Source organism: Sycon ciliatum, chromosome 1 (genome assembly GCF_964019385.1).
Source record: "Sycon ciliatum chromosome 1, ocSycCili1.1, whole genome shotgun sequence".
In the NCBI taxonomy this organism is placed as follows: Eukaryota; Metazoa; Porifera; class Calcarea; order Leucosolenida; family Sycettidae; genus Sycon; species Sycon ciliatum.
The window spans coordinates 91,982,145-91,997,654 of NC_088643.1; the positions used below are offsets into that span (position 1 = coordinate 91,982,145).

At 44.7% G+C, this 15,510-nt stretch overlaps 1 protein-coding gene across 1 annotated transcript; it reads left to right on the plus strand.

Moving 5' to 3' along the window:
* Positions 1–133: 133 nt before the first annotated feature.
* Positions 134–15,433, plus strand: LOC135806483 (fucose-1-phosphate guanylyltransferase-like). The gene is made up of 20 exons (XM_065320674.1): positions 134–290; positions 1,415–1,519; positions 2,485–2,591; positions 3,242–3,331; positions 3,823–3,896; positions 4,222–4,267; positions 4,844–4,918; positions 5,241–5,279; positions 5,628–5,740; positions 7,019–7,075; positions 7,766–7,852; positions 8,562–8,675; positions 11,504–11,639; positions 11,850–11,940; positions 12,493–12,589; positions 13,018–13,108; positions 13,340–13,413; positions 14,220–14,282; positions 14,521–14,656; positions 14,899–15,433. Exons 1-20 carry the CDS (start codon positions 256–258, stop codon positions 15,027–15,029), a joined length of 1,761 nt encoding a protein of 586 aa, XP_065176746.1. The 5' UTR covers positions 134–255; the 3' UTR covers positions 15,030–15,433.
* The last annotated feature ends 77 nt before the right edge of the window (positions 15,434–15,510 follow it).

Below are 15,510 nucleotides of genomic sequence, written 5' to 3' on the forward strand. Positions count from 1 at the left end.
CACGTGACGTGAAATCAGCAGCATTTTGCGGGGATTTGCGCAAATTTCAATATTGAAATACCGGTAATATATAATTGTTTTTTTCAAGTTCTCGACTCAAATCCTGATGCTGCTAAACATGAACAACACATCTTGTTTATCTGGTTTATATCTGGAATTACTGCTGTGTACTCAGTATTCGAAAGCTATTTCAATCTTGGCACATATCGTGTAATAATAATTGGCGTAGCAATTATCGCTGGGCTTAACAATACAATGAGTGCGGCAGGCGGCGTATCGTCGGATGACGGGTGAGATTGAAGCGAAAAATCAGAATACTTTTGACATCAATTCAAGTGACAAGATCTTCTGAGAATATGTATTTCCAAAGAATTCATATGATGAGGGTATATCGCAGTGCGATGTTATCGACTTTGGTGTGATTCTTTGCTTGGTATACACATGGACTTGAAAAATGTGGCAATTTCAAATTGAATTCTCAAATGAAAATGTCGGTAAAACGTTACCAAAGACCAAGGATAGCCATATGCAGTGCACTGATGACTCACGACCAATAGGGCAATGACAATACAATTGAAATATTTGATTATGATGCATGATCTCAACAGTTGTATGGTTATTATCTGACCATTACCCATCTGTGGATCCTCTATTGTATTTGTGTGGAACACCTATGTGTCGCAACCCAATGTATGTTTGGTCCAGAGACACCCCCTGATTTAGGTGCCATTGCCTTTGGGTTATCCGTCATAATAATAATAATAATAATAATATTAACTGGTTTTGAGGGAAAGAGACAAACGGGAAAAGTCTGAAGAAAAAATTGACCGTCACCACCAGGACTATAATAATAATAATAATAATATAACATTCTATTTCTACACCTTACTATCTATCACAAAAGATGGGACCAAGACGTGTGGAGTTGTTAATGGGAGTAAAACAAGTAGAATAATGGATACGTAAGAACTCTCTCGGTCCTCTCTTGTGTGGTGCTAAGAGAGTGTGTTGGCTTGTGCTACGTGCGGGTGCATTGTGGTGTGTCTAAAATTCACTATGGAGCGGTTATCAGACAAACAGTCACCTCAACACACATATGTTCACTACAGTATAGCAATAGTCTATTTAGGGAAATTGTTAACTTATCTGCCACCTTTAGCTGGTTTGATATGATGCCATTGCAGACGGGCTTAGCTACGAGTACGTGGGCATAGCTCCGTGGGCATAGCAGTAGCACTAGTGAACATGCCGTACATGTACATGTACTTACCTGATCCCTGTATTTTCGTAATTTGCAGTATACTGGAGTGTCTGTTTTTGTGCCTACTGATGTGTGTATGCGCGCGCGCGCGTGTGTGTGTGTGTGTGTGTGTGTGTGTGTGTGTGTGTTGTTCTTGTCCTTGATGATGTGAAGACGTTGCTATGATGTTGTTGTACTGACTGCGTCTGACAACGTGCAACAGCGAGCGTTTGAAGAGCAACTGGAGAGTATGAAAGACCAGCTGCCGACGTTTTGCGAGTAAGTACTTTGCTATCTGGATGCACAGCTGCTGCCTGTACATGTACATGTGCAGGTAGCAGCTGGCTTGGGGCATAGTCCACCTATATGGCTATACATAAGCTCCAGTCTCACTGGGCATGTTTGAGTACACATTTTGCACACATTCTAGACACACTTTCTAATGACTTGAATTAGTGGACTGCAGCTATGTGAACAAAGGTTCTAACAAGCAAGTGGAATTTGTCGTGAATTCTATTCGTGCTCCACTTGTGAAAATCGTGAGACCACGTCGTGTATACGACTCCTTGTACAAATCGGTTGTATACGGGTCGCAGATGCAAGTGGGTTGGAGGGAGCATGTGTCAAATGTGTAAATCATGTGAGGTCTTCTCTCTGCATAATTATCAGAATCAGTGAAAATCGATTCCGTTGATTCTCTGATGACTCAAGTTGTGTATTGAAACAGTGCATACATCGCAGCAGATACTGGAATGGAATGAATTTTATGTGCTCCAAGCTGCCTATGTAATGTCCGTGACACTAGTTCACAATGGTGGGAAACTCTATATTGTTGTTACTCGCAGGCTCCTCTTCGTGGGTTGAGCACTTTCGCAAGTCAACAACAACTCTGCTGTGTAATGTCTGTGATGGATTATTCTTCACGATACTTTTGCAAAGAGGGCACACGTGAATATTAGCCAGTGTGAGATCGAAGGTCAATAGCAGGTGATTGTGTGGAGTCGCAATCATGTTGTCCTCGCAACCCGCTAAACATGCCGTGTTTTCCACAATACTGGCCGAGGCGCTTAGTAGTTTGCAAGCCCTAATCTTTTTACCCAACTTGAAAAAAATCCGCACAAAAGCCCTGAAATGATGTGGCGCTTACCGGTATTTCAGACAGGCGGTAATAAAAGACCAGCGCCAATTTCCGAAATACTGTCGACATTATTTTGTCTTGTGTTTGCGTATTTCTCCGTTACTAGGTATGTGGTTGTAGCTGATCCTCCTGGTGCTAAGATTGGCAATGGTGGCTCAACAATGGAAGTCGTCAGTGTGCTGGATGAGAAATATGGTGAAAAGCTCAAGAATTGTAAGCAACACACCTACTACATGTACATGTACTTGGCAAGACCCTGGTTTTCATGGGAAAACGCCATGTGTGTCAAGTGCCCATGCATGTCTATGCTAAAATTCCATTGTGATTATCCTACTCTCAAACTTGTAGCATGGAGATAATTTGTTGTTGGCCTTTATCAATGCTGGTTTGGGAGCTTGCACATCATTGTGAACCTGATGAAGGCAATTTGCCGAAACGTTGGAATAATTATTGTGAAATGAGTTGAACTATTGCAGTGTTAATGGAAGAGAGCGTGTGGGCTCTACTCTTAACTGTTTATGAACCTGCAGGAAGCCTCCCCACTTTTACTTAGATGGAGATGATGGTCAGTGTTATTTCAAATTTGGGAGTATATTTCTATCAGTGTATCGTTCGGTGAGAGGTTGTCCCAACTGTGTGGCTTCTGTCATATCCCAGTTTTTCTCTACCTGTGTGAAGTCCTGTGGTAGACTTTGGGGTGTCCTGATGTTGCTGCTACTGCTCAAACCACTGCTGCTGCTGCTGCTGTTGCTGCTGCTGCTGCTGCTGGTTCCCACGGCTACTACTGCTCCGATCATTCCAGTATTATTACTGTTTTTGTGTCATCATTGTCTTTGTTGTGTTTTCTTCTTTTTCTTCTTCAGATCGTGTTCTTCTCATACATGCGGGTGGTTTCAGTCAGCGCTTACCGCATGTCAGTGTCCTGGGCAAAGCGTTCGGTCTAGTGCCAATCGGTAAGTCCCATGATGTGCAGTGCCCAGCGTGTGTACCGTATTTGTCGGAGTATAGTGCGCACCTTTGTATAACGCGCACCCCCAATCTTCATTGGGGGTGCGCGCTTCAATCTTCATTGAAGTGCATGCATTTCATATTCGGAGCATAGTGCGCACCTGCGATTTAGGGCCTAAAATAGCACATCTAAAATGCGCACTATACTCCGGAAAATACGGTAAATTCAGTGATGTGCATGCAGTGGTCATTGTGCTAAGTCCAGTGAAGTCGGATGGTGTTGCCACTTGGAAATATGATGTAGCGCACACCTGGCTATTGTTACATGTGACACGAAATATGGTTCACAGACATACAGTTATAGACAGCCGCATCAGTAAGAGATGCTGCTGAGTTTGTTTTGGTTTGTTGACTGCTTGATACATCTCACACTTAATTGCATGGGATGTGAAAAACTGTTTTGTTGTGCATGCATATCTTTGTGCTGATCATTTAGGTGATCGTGTCATGACATGTCTTGAGTTCTGCATGGAAGTCTTCTCTGTGTTTCCTAAGCGCATGTTGCCCGGAGTAAGTAATATTATGGATAGTACTGTGGACATGCTTGCTATGTTTTTGTACTCAAGTTGTACATATACTTATAAGATTCCATTGTCTGAATTCCCTGGTAGCAGCCTTTGTCCTCATTGGACGTGTTTCTACTCTCTGGTTTGTGTGCACATGTGTTTGCTAATATAATAGAACAGTGGGCAAGGGCTCTATTTACTGTTCTGTTGTGCTCAGCTCTACACCCGTGCGGTATCCGAGCACTTTCAGCACACTGGGCGCATCCTTCGTATGTCTGTTAATATATTGCTTCATTCGTGTGTACGTGTGCATATTTTCTGCTTCTCAGATCTTTTTGTGCTGTGCCGATGTCTTGTTGGATTTCAAATACTCTGGTGAGTAATGAACTTCTCATTGATAACACACGTATTCTGCTGCTGCTACTGACCGTGTTCTTAGAATACCAGTAGCATGCAGACTTGTAGCATGCAGACACGTAGCTCTGCAATCTGTAGGTGTGTTTCTGTGCCTTGTACAAGAATAGCCATTGAGTGATTACGGAGAGGTTATGGGCATAGTGAAGCCGAATGTACCCCCTCCTCTCACTCTCTCTCTCTCTCTCTCTCTCTCTCTCTCTCTCTCCTTCTGTCTCTGTGTTTTATCGTTGCTTCACTCTCTTCCTTCTGATATTGTGGTTTTCTCAGTTTGCAACCTAAAATAGCTGTTATGCTGCTGAAATATGACGTTATGATCGCTAGTGAATTATCATGTACTTTGAAGTATGTTGAGAACACCAAGTGTATTCAATGTTGGCAGCTTGGTAGAGTAGATCTACCAGTGGAGGAAGAAGGTAGACAGAAGTGCATGCATGTACAGCGGTGACTCTATCCACTTTAGTCAATCATCAGTCTGAATGCAAAGTTTGTCTTATTGTGTTCTACATATTGTTTGTATTGTTGTGTTGGTGCCAGGTGACTGGGCCTTTGACAGGAAAGGGTTCACTGCTCTTGCTCACCCTTCACCGCTGGAAATTGGCACAACACACGGTGGGTTGCTAGCTGGAGTTGGGTTTGAGACCTTGTGTGTATGCCCGGTTACTGCTGGTGTCTTGTGGTGGTAGTTGTGCTGAGATGTATGTGTACTGTGTAGGTGTATCGCCAGTATGCCGGTGTTGATGTCTGTGCCCGAAGTCATCATAACACTATACGTGTGTGAGCCACTACAAACTCGTCCACTTGTAACGTTACATGCACATGCTTGGCTGAGAATGTGGTGTTTATCACGCTGATGATAGCTCCGTGTGGTTACTGTACTGTTTGCAGGCATTTCTGAAGTTGTGAGTCTGTGCTATCGTGCCTTCCTTGACAGGTGTGTTTGTGTTGAAGAATCCAGAAGAGGCCATTGAAGGTGAGAAATGCCAATGGGGACTGTACTTGTAATGGCCTTTCTTTTGTAGGTTGCTATCACCTGCAGCTAGTGTGAACTCTTGTAAGAGTATAGGTCATAGGAAAACCTTCACTCTGACGTCTGGACTTACCCTATGCTTTTACTTCAAAGTACGTTTTGTATGTACGGCTTCCTCATCATCCAAGCTGTGTTACAATGCTACTGGCTGTGGTACAATGCTACTGGCTGTGGTATGATCCTACTCAGTAAGTGGAAGTGCTAGGAGGAGTAAGAAACCATACACAAGCAATGCAATGATGTCTCTGTATTCACCACTGTGTCAATGTGCTATGTTCTTGTCTTCCTCAGCTTACAACCAGTCCAGCTGCGATGTGCGCATGGAGTCTTGCCGCTGCTTCCTACACAAGCCATCCATTGATGTTATGCAAAGCAAGGGCGCAGTTGCCAAGGGATCTGAAACGGTTTGTTCATGAGCTGTGTTGGGTGTGACCGCTATGTTACTGCCAGTCCATGTCCTCTTGAAAGAGTTTTGATACCACTGCTGAATTCGTACACCTGTTCAGTGATAGTGACTTCACTGAGGGGAGCTTCTTCTTTCACCCATTCGGCGAGGAGTGCTAATTTGTGACAGTTAGCTGGCTGCTACCCTCGCGTAATGGACTAAGCTAGAGCTTGTGAGCAAGTCGTTTATGAACCGAGCGTTAAGAGGCGATTTACACAATGTGGAAATGCATCCCGTGGCATTCTGTGGACTGTTTTGTACTGCAGGTACAATGTACTGTACATGCATTCTGCCATGTGAATCGATCGTTTTTCCCGTATCACGGCAAGCTCTCGGGATCACGTGCTTCATTTCCCGGCGGGATGCACTAGCGTCGTGTAAATCGCCTCTAGCTGTTGTGTCACTTGGCAACCACTGTACAGTGTAGTGTGACAGTTTCTGGACACCCTGCTCTTGAGCAGATACTAGCTGGTAAATCATCTTCCGGACCACTCCTGAAGATGGACCTGGCCTGGGGTTTCTCAATATCTTCAAACAATTGTAGCTGATAGTCGGTTTTCGGTGGTGGCGGTGTACGAGTTTGTGAGCAAGATGAAGTAGAGTCCTTTAGGAAAGGGAATCACTAGTACAGTCTGTATCGGCTATAGAGTGACCGGATATAAGAATATATCGGCTACAGTGATATTGGTACGAAATATCAAAAGCAAAACGTATTTTATCCAGTACAAATATCACTATAACCATTATTATCGGATGTAATGATATATCGGATATTATGATGGCAACAAAGAATCAAAACATGCATAACACACTATATTATTATCGTCTATAGTGATAACTATAAAATACATGTAGCAATAATATCAAAGGCCCTATTTTTTTACTTTCTTCACGTTGCTTATTTTGATAGTGACACATGTACATGTACATAACAGAATTTCTTTATGGAAATGCGGGCACTGTCAACTATGCAGCATGCTCATTTGTCAAAACGCCAAGCTGGAAGTATTTCCTTGCCTTTCATGTGTCGATCGAAAAAAATCGATCACATCGCATTATATATAGTGATGCATCGGTTATAGTGATAGAATCTCGGAAATCAAAAGGGTACGCTATAGCCGATACAGACTGTACTTTGAAGGAACTTGAAGTTTGTTATGTGTGTGTGCGTGCGTGCGTGCGTGCATGCATGCATGCATGCATGTCTGTTTTCATCTGCCCACTTCTTCATGAACAGATATTTACAGACAGTACTTTCTTCTTCGATTACGACACAGCGATGCTTCTGTGCAAGGTAGCATGCTTCTGTGTGTATCTGTGTGTCTAGTTTTGTGTAAGAGTAATATATTTGCATGTGCATAGATATTGTTGTGGCAATCCAGGCATGTATCATTGTTTCTAGGGCTCAAACGGTTAGTCCGATTAACCGGTTGCAGACCGGTTACGAAGAATTAACGGTTACGAAGAATTACCGGTTAACCGATAAAGATAACGGTTACGCAGTAACTTTTCAGTCAATTTTTCAAGTATCAGGTCGTTGCAAAGTATGCACTTTCGCAGGCTGTCGCACGCGTACGCAATTTCTGGGCTGTCAACTCGGTCATATCTGGTCTCTTGGTGTGAGAGTATGTATGAATAAGCATGCAAGAGAATGTACATGTACATGTGTGCGTTGTACTGAATAGGGTACATTTTTTGACTGAGTATAGTCAAATATACAGTTAAAAAAGTCCGCAGGATTGCCGTGGCTTATAGGTTATAACCGTTAAACCGACCGTTAGCTTAGCAGTTAACCGTTAGGGGTAAACACGTGACCGTTTGAGCCCTAATTGTTTCCCTGGAAAGTGGAATCAGTGACTAGCCAGTATGGTGTAGATTGGTTGTGCTGAGCATAATTCTGCATCATTCTCAACTCTCTATGTTCTCACAGTCATGTAGAACTAGAAGTGCTGGTATTGGTGTTGTTTGATTTCTTTGCACACAGTTTTACCGTGCTAATCGGCCACTTCTGGACGAGATTGATGCCTATGGTGACTTCCTGCAAGCACTTGGAGAAGAGTCGTCAGATGCGGTGCGTGCTTGCCTGTTTTTTTGTTGTTGTTCGAAATCTTTATTCTAACAATGGCCAGTGGCCAATAAGAGATGTTGTTGTTGCTGCTGCTGCTGCTGCTGCTGCTGCTGCTGCTGCTGCTGCTGTTGCGATGTATATGAACTATCATAGCACCTGACTACTGGTCGATCTTGCAATAGAGTCTCTATGAACACGATGCACTTGCTCTCGCTGTTGCTTCGGGTGCCATGCTTTAGTGGCAGCATGCATCCTACTACTTGTAGAAAGTATAAAAGTGTGTGTTTTGTTGTGGATGGATAGTTGCAAAAGTACATAACCCCCCAGAGTGTGCAACTCCACTATGGGTGCTGTCCCGACAGAATTTCAAGTTGACGTCATTTTGATGATGCAATGCGCACTGTACACGGATTATCAGACGAATCCGGAACCTGTGGTTGACCGAAGCCGATCGATCCTGTACAAATTATTGCAAAGAAAAACGTGTGATGCGTTGACACCCGTACACATGTTGTAAATCACTGGTGCAAGGAGCATTGCGTCATAAATAATGACATCAACTTGAAATTCTGTCGGGACAGCAGGGTATGTGGGAGTTGCACACTCTGGGGGGTTATGTACTCTTGATAGTTGGCTAGGGTCTTGAGTATGGGTGTTCTGGCTGTTCCAGGCCATGGTGAGGATGTATTTTGTTCTGTTTCTTTCTGCACAGTACACTACGAATGTTGTGAACGTATCTAAAGCCACGGATGGCTTGGTGAAGATGAGGCAAGACGTGTACAACTTGCTTTCCACCACTGACCTCCACACGTTGCTCATGTTCCGGGTTAGTACCTGCAAGTGCCCATAGGTCTGGCTCTTCAAACACCTTGGCACCAGCCACTGAAATTGTTCGGAAAACGTGAATTATTCTGATAGGCGCAGATGCATAGCGAACAGCTTGCACAGACTGTGTGGATGTGTTTGGCCATTTCGCATACTCGATCTGCCACGTCCGCAAGGCTCAATTTGTCGGACGTTGTAGCCAAGTCTGCAATGCTCAATTTGCTGAACGTTGAAGCCCAAACCATGCTAACAAAAGAGGGCAAACACTGCCGAAACAGAAACAGCTGCCATCCTCCACAGTGGCATCACCGAGCAGCAGCAGCTGCATTCAACGAAGAAACTGAGATGGGCTTTAATCTCCTAGCTCTTCCTCGGATAACAATTTCTACAAACCACTCTGCTCTGATTCTTGTGTTTGGGTGATCAATTTCTCCTTCATCCGATCATATGGCTCAGGGGAAGGAGGGGCAAGGACCAGGTCCGTTACTTTCATCGTAAACTAGGGGGACAGAGAGCTCACTACAAGATCAAATTTGGTCCATTGAGCAGTTATATGCCGTGTGTTATGCATAGCTTCTGCCTGTGCAAACCCATGTGCGGATCAGCAGGCCAGTATGGGGAGGGGGCTTGACTGAGACCGCAGCTACACCGACACCTTCTATGGGAAGGGATGCTGCAGCTGGCTGGGCTGTAGTAGGTACCGGTACATTTCCAAGCTGTGAGAGCTTTGCTTGCAACCCTTGCTGTTGCTTCTGTAGGTCAGCAACCACCAGCATAGAGTCGACAGTGCTGCCTGGTCGTGGAATCTGAGACTGAGCTATAAAGTATAAGTGTCCCTCTGCCGAGTTTACCGGTAGGTGTGTTAGTTGAGCTCATATTCGTCACCAGCAATTAGTTGTTTGAAGGCGCGCCTGGAGAGCTGAGCGATATTCCGTTCTACGGGAGCCGTCTACTAGCCCATGAACAGCATACGGTGACTCCTTTCATTTTGTTTGGAAGACTTTGAACGGCTCACAGAAAAGCATGTTAGCGATGACTAGCTTGTGGTCACTGAACACTTCTATACCGGCATACGATCGGGCCTTGTTGATGATAGGCTTACAATGTGCTGGAACCGCCACACAGTCAATCATATTGTAGATGTTTCTAGTGCGATTTGTATTGTTGTTTTAACCTTCCCAGTCACTGTCGTTCGGTAGCGCATTGAATAACGGAATAATGTGTTGGCTAGCAGCAACTGATGCGAGTTTGCCCAGTCCACAAGCACCTGGCCATTCTCGTTACGAGTCCCCTTGCTGTAACTTCCGACACACGAGGTGACAGCACTGCCAACTTTGCTGTTGAAATCTCCCACTCCGATGACAAGAGTTCGCTTGTCCCATTCCATGCCGAAGATAGTGCACTGTAGAACTGGTCTCTGAGCTCTGAGCTCAGGCTGTTCCTTTGATCTTGGGTTCGTGGGTCCATGTGCCACGACAAACTGAACTGGCAGTGATGAGTTCTTGGCTTGCGGAAATGATAGGTCAACACAGCCCACTCAATCCGAAAGGTTTTTTTTGATATTTGAAATGTGGGGTTCAAATTTGTTCGAAACAGCGCCGCCAATTTCGCCATGGCTGTCGTCTGTCAGGCTAAAGCTCACTAGCCTGTGAGTTTTACTGATACTTCTGTCGAACGGGTCCTTTACCCTCGGCTCCTGAAGTCCACAGAAGTCGGCGCGATACGTTTGCAAATCATGAGCAAGTTGTTGCTGTTATGAGTTCGAACACAGTCCACGAATATTGAACGTTGCGATACGAGCGTTTCTCAAAGCCATACGGGAAGGCTCGGCACGTGGAAACAAAGCATGGGTAGCCTTACAGGTTGTGACAGAAAGGTTGGCTGGAGAGAGTAAAGATTTAGAGTAATCGAGTGGGAGAGAGAAAGTTTGCTGAGCAGTCAGCCCAACACCAGATTGTTTGAATTGCTTCTTGAGAATTATGATGAAAAGGGAGAAGGACAACATGTTACGAGTTATGACTAACTGTCCACCAACGTAACCAGATCTTATGCAGTCAGCGAGTGCGACAAAATGGCACAAAACTGACAAGGAGAATGCTTGAGAATTGCTTTTTTTCTACGGAGCGTTGAAACATTGGTGCATTATACCATTCCGGGAGGGGGGGGGGGGGTATTTCCCAACAGCTGGATCCTACCCAAGTTATCATATTTATTTTTTCACAGTTTAGCCAACCTGTCAGTTCCATGCAACGTCAGTTCCATGCAACAGACATAGGCTGTGTTTACATGAAGCGTTTCAACCCGGGTTGAGTTCGACCCGGGTCAGATTTCAACCCGCCATGTGCACAAAGTGAATGGCGCGTTTACATGACGCATTGCGCTTGACCCGGGTTGAAATTTCGCCCCGGGTTGATTTCAACCCTCCCCCCAAGGGGAGGGTTGAAATCAACCCGGGTCAAGAAAATCGTACAAACGTACTTCTGTGCGTATCTCGCGCCAGGTTTGAACGGCACTGCAGATGCAAATTTCGCGCGAACGGATTCACGTGACCATACAGGACTGTAGAAGTGGACTTTTGGCGGCATATCAGTATTTGACCCGGGTCAACTGTCTTCATGTAAACGCTCACCTCTTTTGTCTATCGTACAGACTTTCAACCCGGGCTGAACTCGACCCGGGTTGAAATTTCTCATGTAAACACAGCCATAGTTTTGTCTGTGTAGTAATGTCATCAAGGTTTGACATGTTGTGTGTGTGTGTGTGCATGTGTGTGTGCGTGTGTGTGTGTGTGTTTGTATGTGTATGTGCATAATTGTTGTGCTTTCCTAGTCTGCATTCTATCACATTGGCACGACAAAGGAATACATCCATCATTTCACCAACGATCCCGTTCTGCGCCGTGACCTGAAGCTGCGTTCGGCAGTTGAAGTTGCAACGGTTACAACGGAAGGTGACCGGACAAATGGCAAGTCTATACACGGATGCCGTGTTCTCTAACGTGGGTTTGTTCACTTTGCCATGAACATATGCTTGTTCTTTTGCTTGTGAATGTACATGTAAAATCTTCATGCCCGGGTATAGATCAATGTGCGGCTGTTTATACCGTGTTTTGTGGGTGACTTGCTCTTTAGAATGCTGCTACACTATCTTTATTGATGTCCATGTTTGTGTACAGGTGATGGTGATGCTGCTGCCAAGAAAGCACCTTTGGCGCACTCTTTCCCAAACCAGTGCCTGATGGCATGTCTCTTTGAGCACTTTGACAGGTAAGTGAAGTGTGCTATCCTCCTCTACAAGAACTGATTTCTCGTGTGTTCAATGGTGTGTGCGCCCATGCAATATTAAAATAGTTTTATTTTGCTATGTGAGGTTGTGTCCTTACGTAGTGTTTTTAATGTTTGTATTCGTGTAGCTGCTAGTTTCTGGGCCACCCAGACACATTGCAGTTCTACATACAACTAACTGTTACTTCCATGACTGATTGTGGAATGGGCATGCATATATTTTTCCATAAACAGGGGTGTAGGCTGCAGTACACGGCTAGCTGTGCATGCATTTTGCATCATACAAGGCTCGCATGTAGCATAGCAGTGAAAACACATCCATGATGTTTGTTGTTGTTTTTTAAACTTTGTTCTAACTTTTTTCCTATCCAATTTGCTTGTTCCTGTATGCCTTCTCACATGTGCTTTAGACCAGACCTGTCCCTGAATTAATTTTGTATTTTTTGTGTGCTTGGGTGTGTGCATGTGTATGTATGGGTGTCTTCGTACACGCGGACGTGCGTGTGTGTGCGTGTGCATGTGTGCTATGCTCAGTTGCACAATATCACCACATGTGGTACTGGAGTATTGTCATATTGGACGCAATGTCTCAGTCGGTGAAAACTCCATTGTTAGCCGGGCGCATTGTGCTGTAAGTCTCTGTTCCAGCTCCAGGGCTCAAAATGCCTGCCTACCTGCCTGCCTGACTGACTGACTGACCGACTGACCGACCGACTGACTGCTGCCATTCACAAATTTAATCACCACCCTCTGGCGTATTACTACCGGGATTGGACATGTGTTTTTTTAGAACTACGCCCAAGGCTTGGTCTTACTGATGATGTGCCTTGTGCTCTTGGACGACTGCCAGCATTGCCAGCAGGAAGAGAAGCAGAGAGAAACGCATGTTGTCCCATGGCGTTCTGCGTTGTTCTGAACGAGCCAGTCCTCATCAGTCCAACCCTCCCGCTATGACATGCAATGTACACTTTTCGTTGTTTGCTTGCTTCAGGCAATGTTTGCTAACGAGCTGTTTGTTTGATTCCTTCGCATGCACTCCTTCTCATCCACAATGTACAGGACAATGTCAGCATTCCAGCACATTCTTTCTTGCACACAATAGACGTTAAGACGCCCAGTGGTCAGCATGGCTATGTCACAGTCGCTCTAGGTAAGTAGCAGGTACAACACTGTGTCCGCTCCAAACACAACTGAAACAATTGATCAAGCTCTCCCCTGCTCGCATTTTTTCTCTCTCTCTCTCTCTCTCTCTCTCTCTCTCTCTCTCTCTCTTTCAAGCATACTGTACATGTAAATGATAAGTTGTGTGTGTTGCAGGGGTAGGTTTCATTGCGCTGAATCCATGTACATGTAACGTTATGCTGTTTTATTGGTGTCTCAGGTATCCATGACAGCACAAAGGCAAAGGCACAAGCAGATCGATTTGCTGAGTTGAAGTACGCTGGCAAGACACTGGTTAGTGGCCACTCTTTCCATTCTGAACATGACTTTCCACATTCTGTTACACTACTGTACTTGAGGTAATCTGGGGTTTTGATCGATGTAATGAGCTGCAGTTGCCGCCAACTGCAATACATTGCACGACGAAAATCACTTCAAAGCCAGGAGCTTCCCAAGCTGCAACAATTCATACAGCTCACACAGTCCGCCTAACTGACCTATCAGAGTCCATTGCAATGGCTGAACTTGGTTCAACCAACAGTAAATGCAGGGGCGTCGGAAGGTATTTTAGTGTGGTACGGTCAGCCATCTGAAGTACAATTTGCTCGTGGAGGAGGGGTGGTTGAGCAGAAAATTTTGGAAAATTAGATCCCAGATCAGTGTATTTTATTGATTCACAGGGTACCTTGGGGCAAAAAGTGGTACGGTCAATACCGTAGTGACCGTACCGTGTCCGACGCCCCTGACATGAAACCCAGAGTGAGAAGCTCGGAAGCCTCGGATGGGTTGCTGTCTCGGTGAAATTCCTAGATTGCATCATTTAGTGATGTAGTGTGTACAAGCAAGATTTAAGCAGGTCTCTTTCTGCACACCTGCAGCTCAGTTGTACGCATAACACCACTGCATATCTGCACCTACCGGTAATATGATGTTATCCTTGAATGAATTTCTGTATGCCCTGGATAGTGCAGTTCGCATGTGTTGCAGGCAATAAGCTCAAAGCTGATATCTCCCTTAGAAGAGTTGAGCCATTTCAAGTTCAACACAATCCACTCACTCTTGGTGTGTTTCATTGTGCTGTTGTGTGTTGTGTTGTACAGGGTGATGTAGCATCTTGCCTTCATTTGCCTGCTGATGATATCAGAAGTCTATGGTCAGCCGAAGTAAGGAATAGTGACTACAGTTGTATTCCCAGTTTGTTCTTTGCTGTTTGGGTATGAATCTCATTGTCATTAGAAGCCCCCTTTGCTCCATACAGCTTACCGTCACTACGATCATGGATCACGACTCAGTTTGCTTATTTTCGAATGTTTGCCTTCTGGGAACTCACTTTGTCACGCAGGATCCTGTAGCTGTGCAGCTAACTGTTATGTTATTTGGTGACTATTTCTGTCTTTCCAGGAAACAAACTTTTCGCTGTGGACCGTCCGCCTGTTCCCTATCTTCGCAACGGCTTCTTCGTCGTTGTCCTATGGTGTGGCAATGCTGTCAGCTGTGGCCAGTGGCACCCCGCTAACTACAGACGACTTTCAATCCGGTAGGCCGTTATCCTTTGCTTCGGTAGTAAAAACAATACTGTGTTAAGTCGAGGAACAGACATGGAGTCCCAGTCACGCTGTGTATGAGCACCGTAGAAAAAGGGAGATGTTTTCTGTATTTGATCTCTTCCATGTGCAATGGCCTGTCCACATTGATATTTTGTTGTGACTCTTTTTAGGAATGTCTTCCATCGAAATGTAATTATTGTTGTTTCGTATTGTTGTTTGTTTCTCCATCAAGACATCCTGGATAGTCCGCATCGGTATGGCATGTTTGACGTGCTGAAGAATAAAGACACGCAGCCTCTCCTTTGCTGGAGGAAGGACTTGAGGCTGAAAATTGCATCTGCAGCAACACTCTATGAGTGCTAGCCTACTTACTGTACAACTCCATTAATTTATACTCATGCTAGCACTGGCTAGTACATCCATGTAGTCCTTTGCAATTTCATGCTACCTGTGTACCCATGGGACTGGTACTGTAAGGTATTACATTATTATGAGAGCGATACTATTGCTGTTTGGCTATCTATTTCTCGCATACAGTAAGTACAGTTAGTTATACCTTACCCATTTTCGAATTCTTCTCATTCTTTTCAACTTCAACATTAGTTTTCATGTCCATACTGAAGTCTATGCATACTCCAAGCACATTATTAGTTTAATGTCCAATGTACCTAGCACTGCTGGCAGTGAATCGTCTATATCCTCAATCATGCTGCTGTCTTTGCCACCACAACTTGTGTCTGGAGAAAGTTTCGCAACTGTTACTGTAATGACCCAGACTTTGTTGATTGGATACAGTGTGATACAGTGTGATACAGTGTGATACAGTGTGATACAGTGTGATACA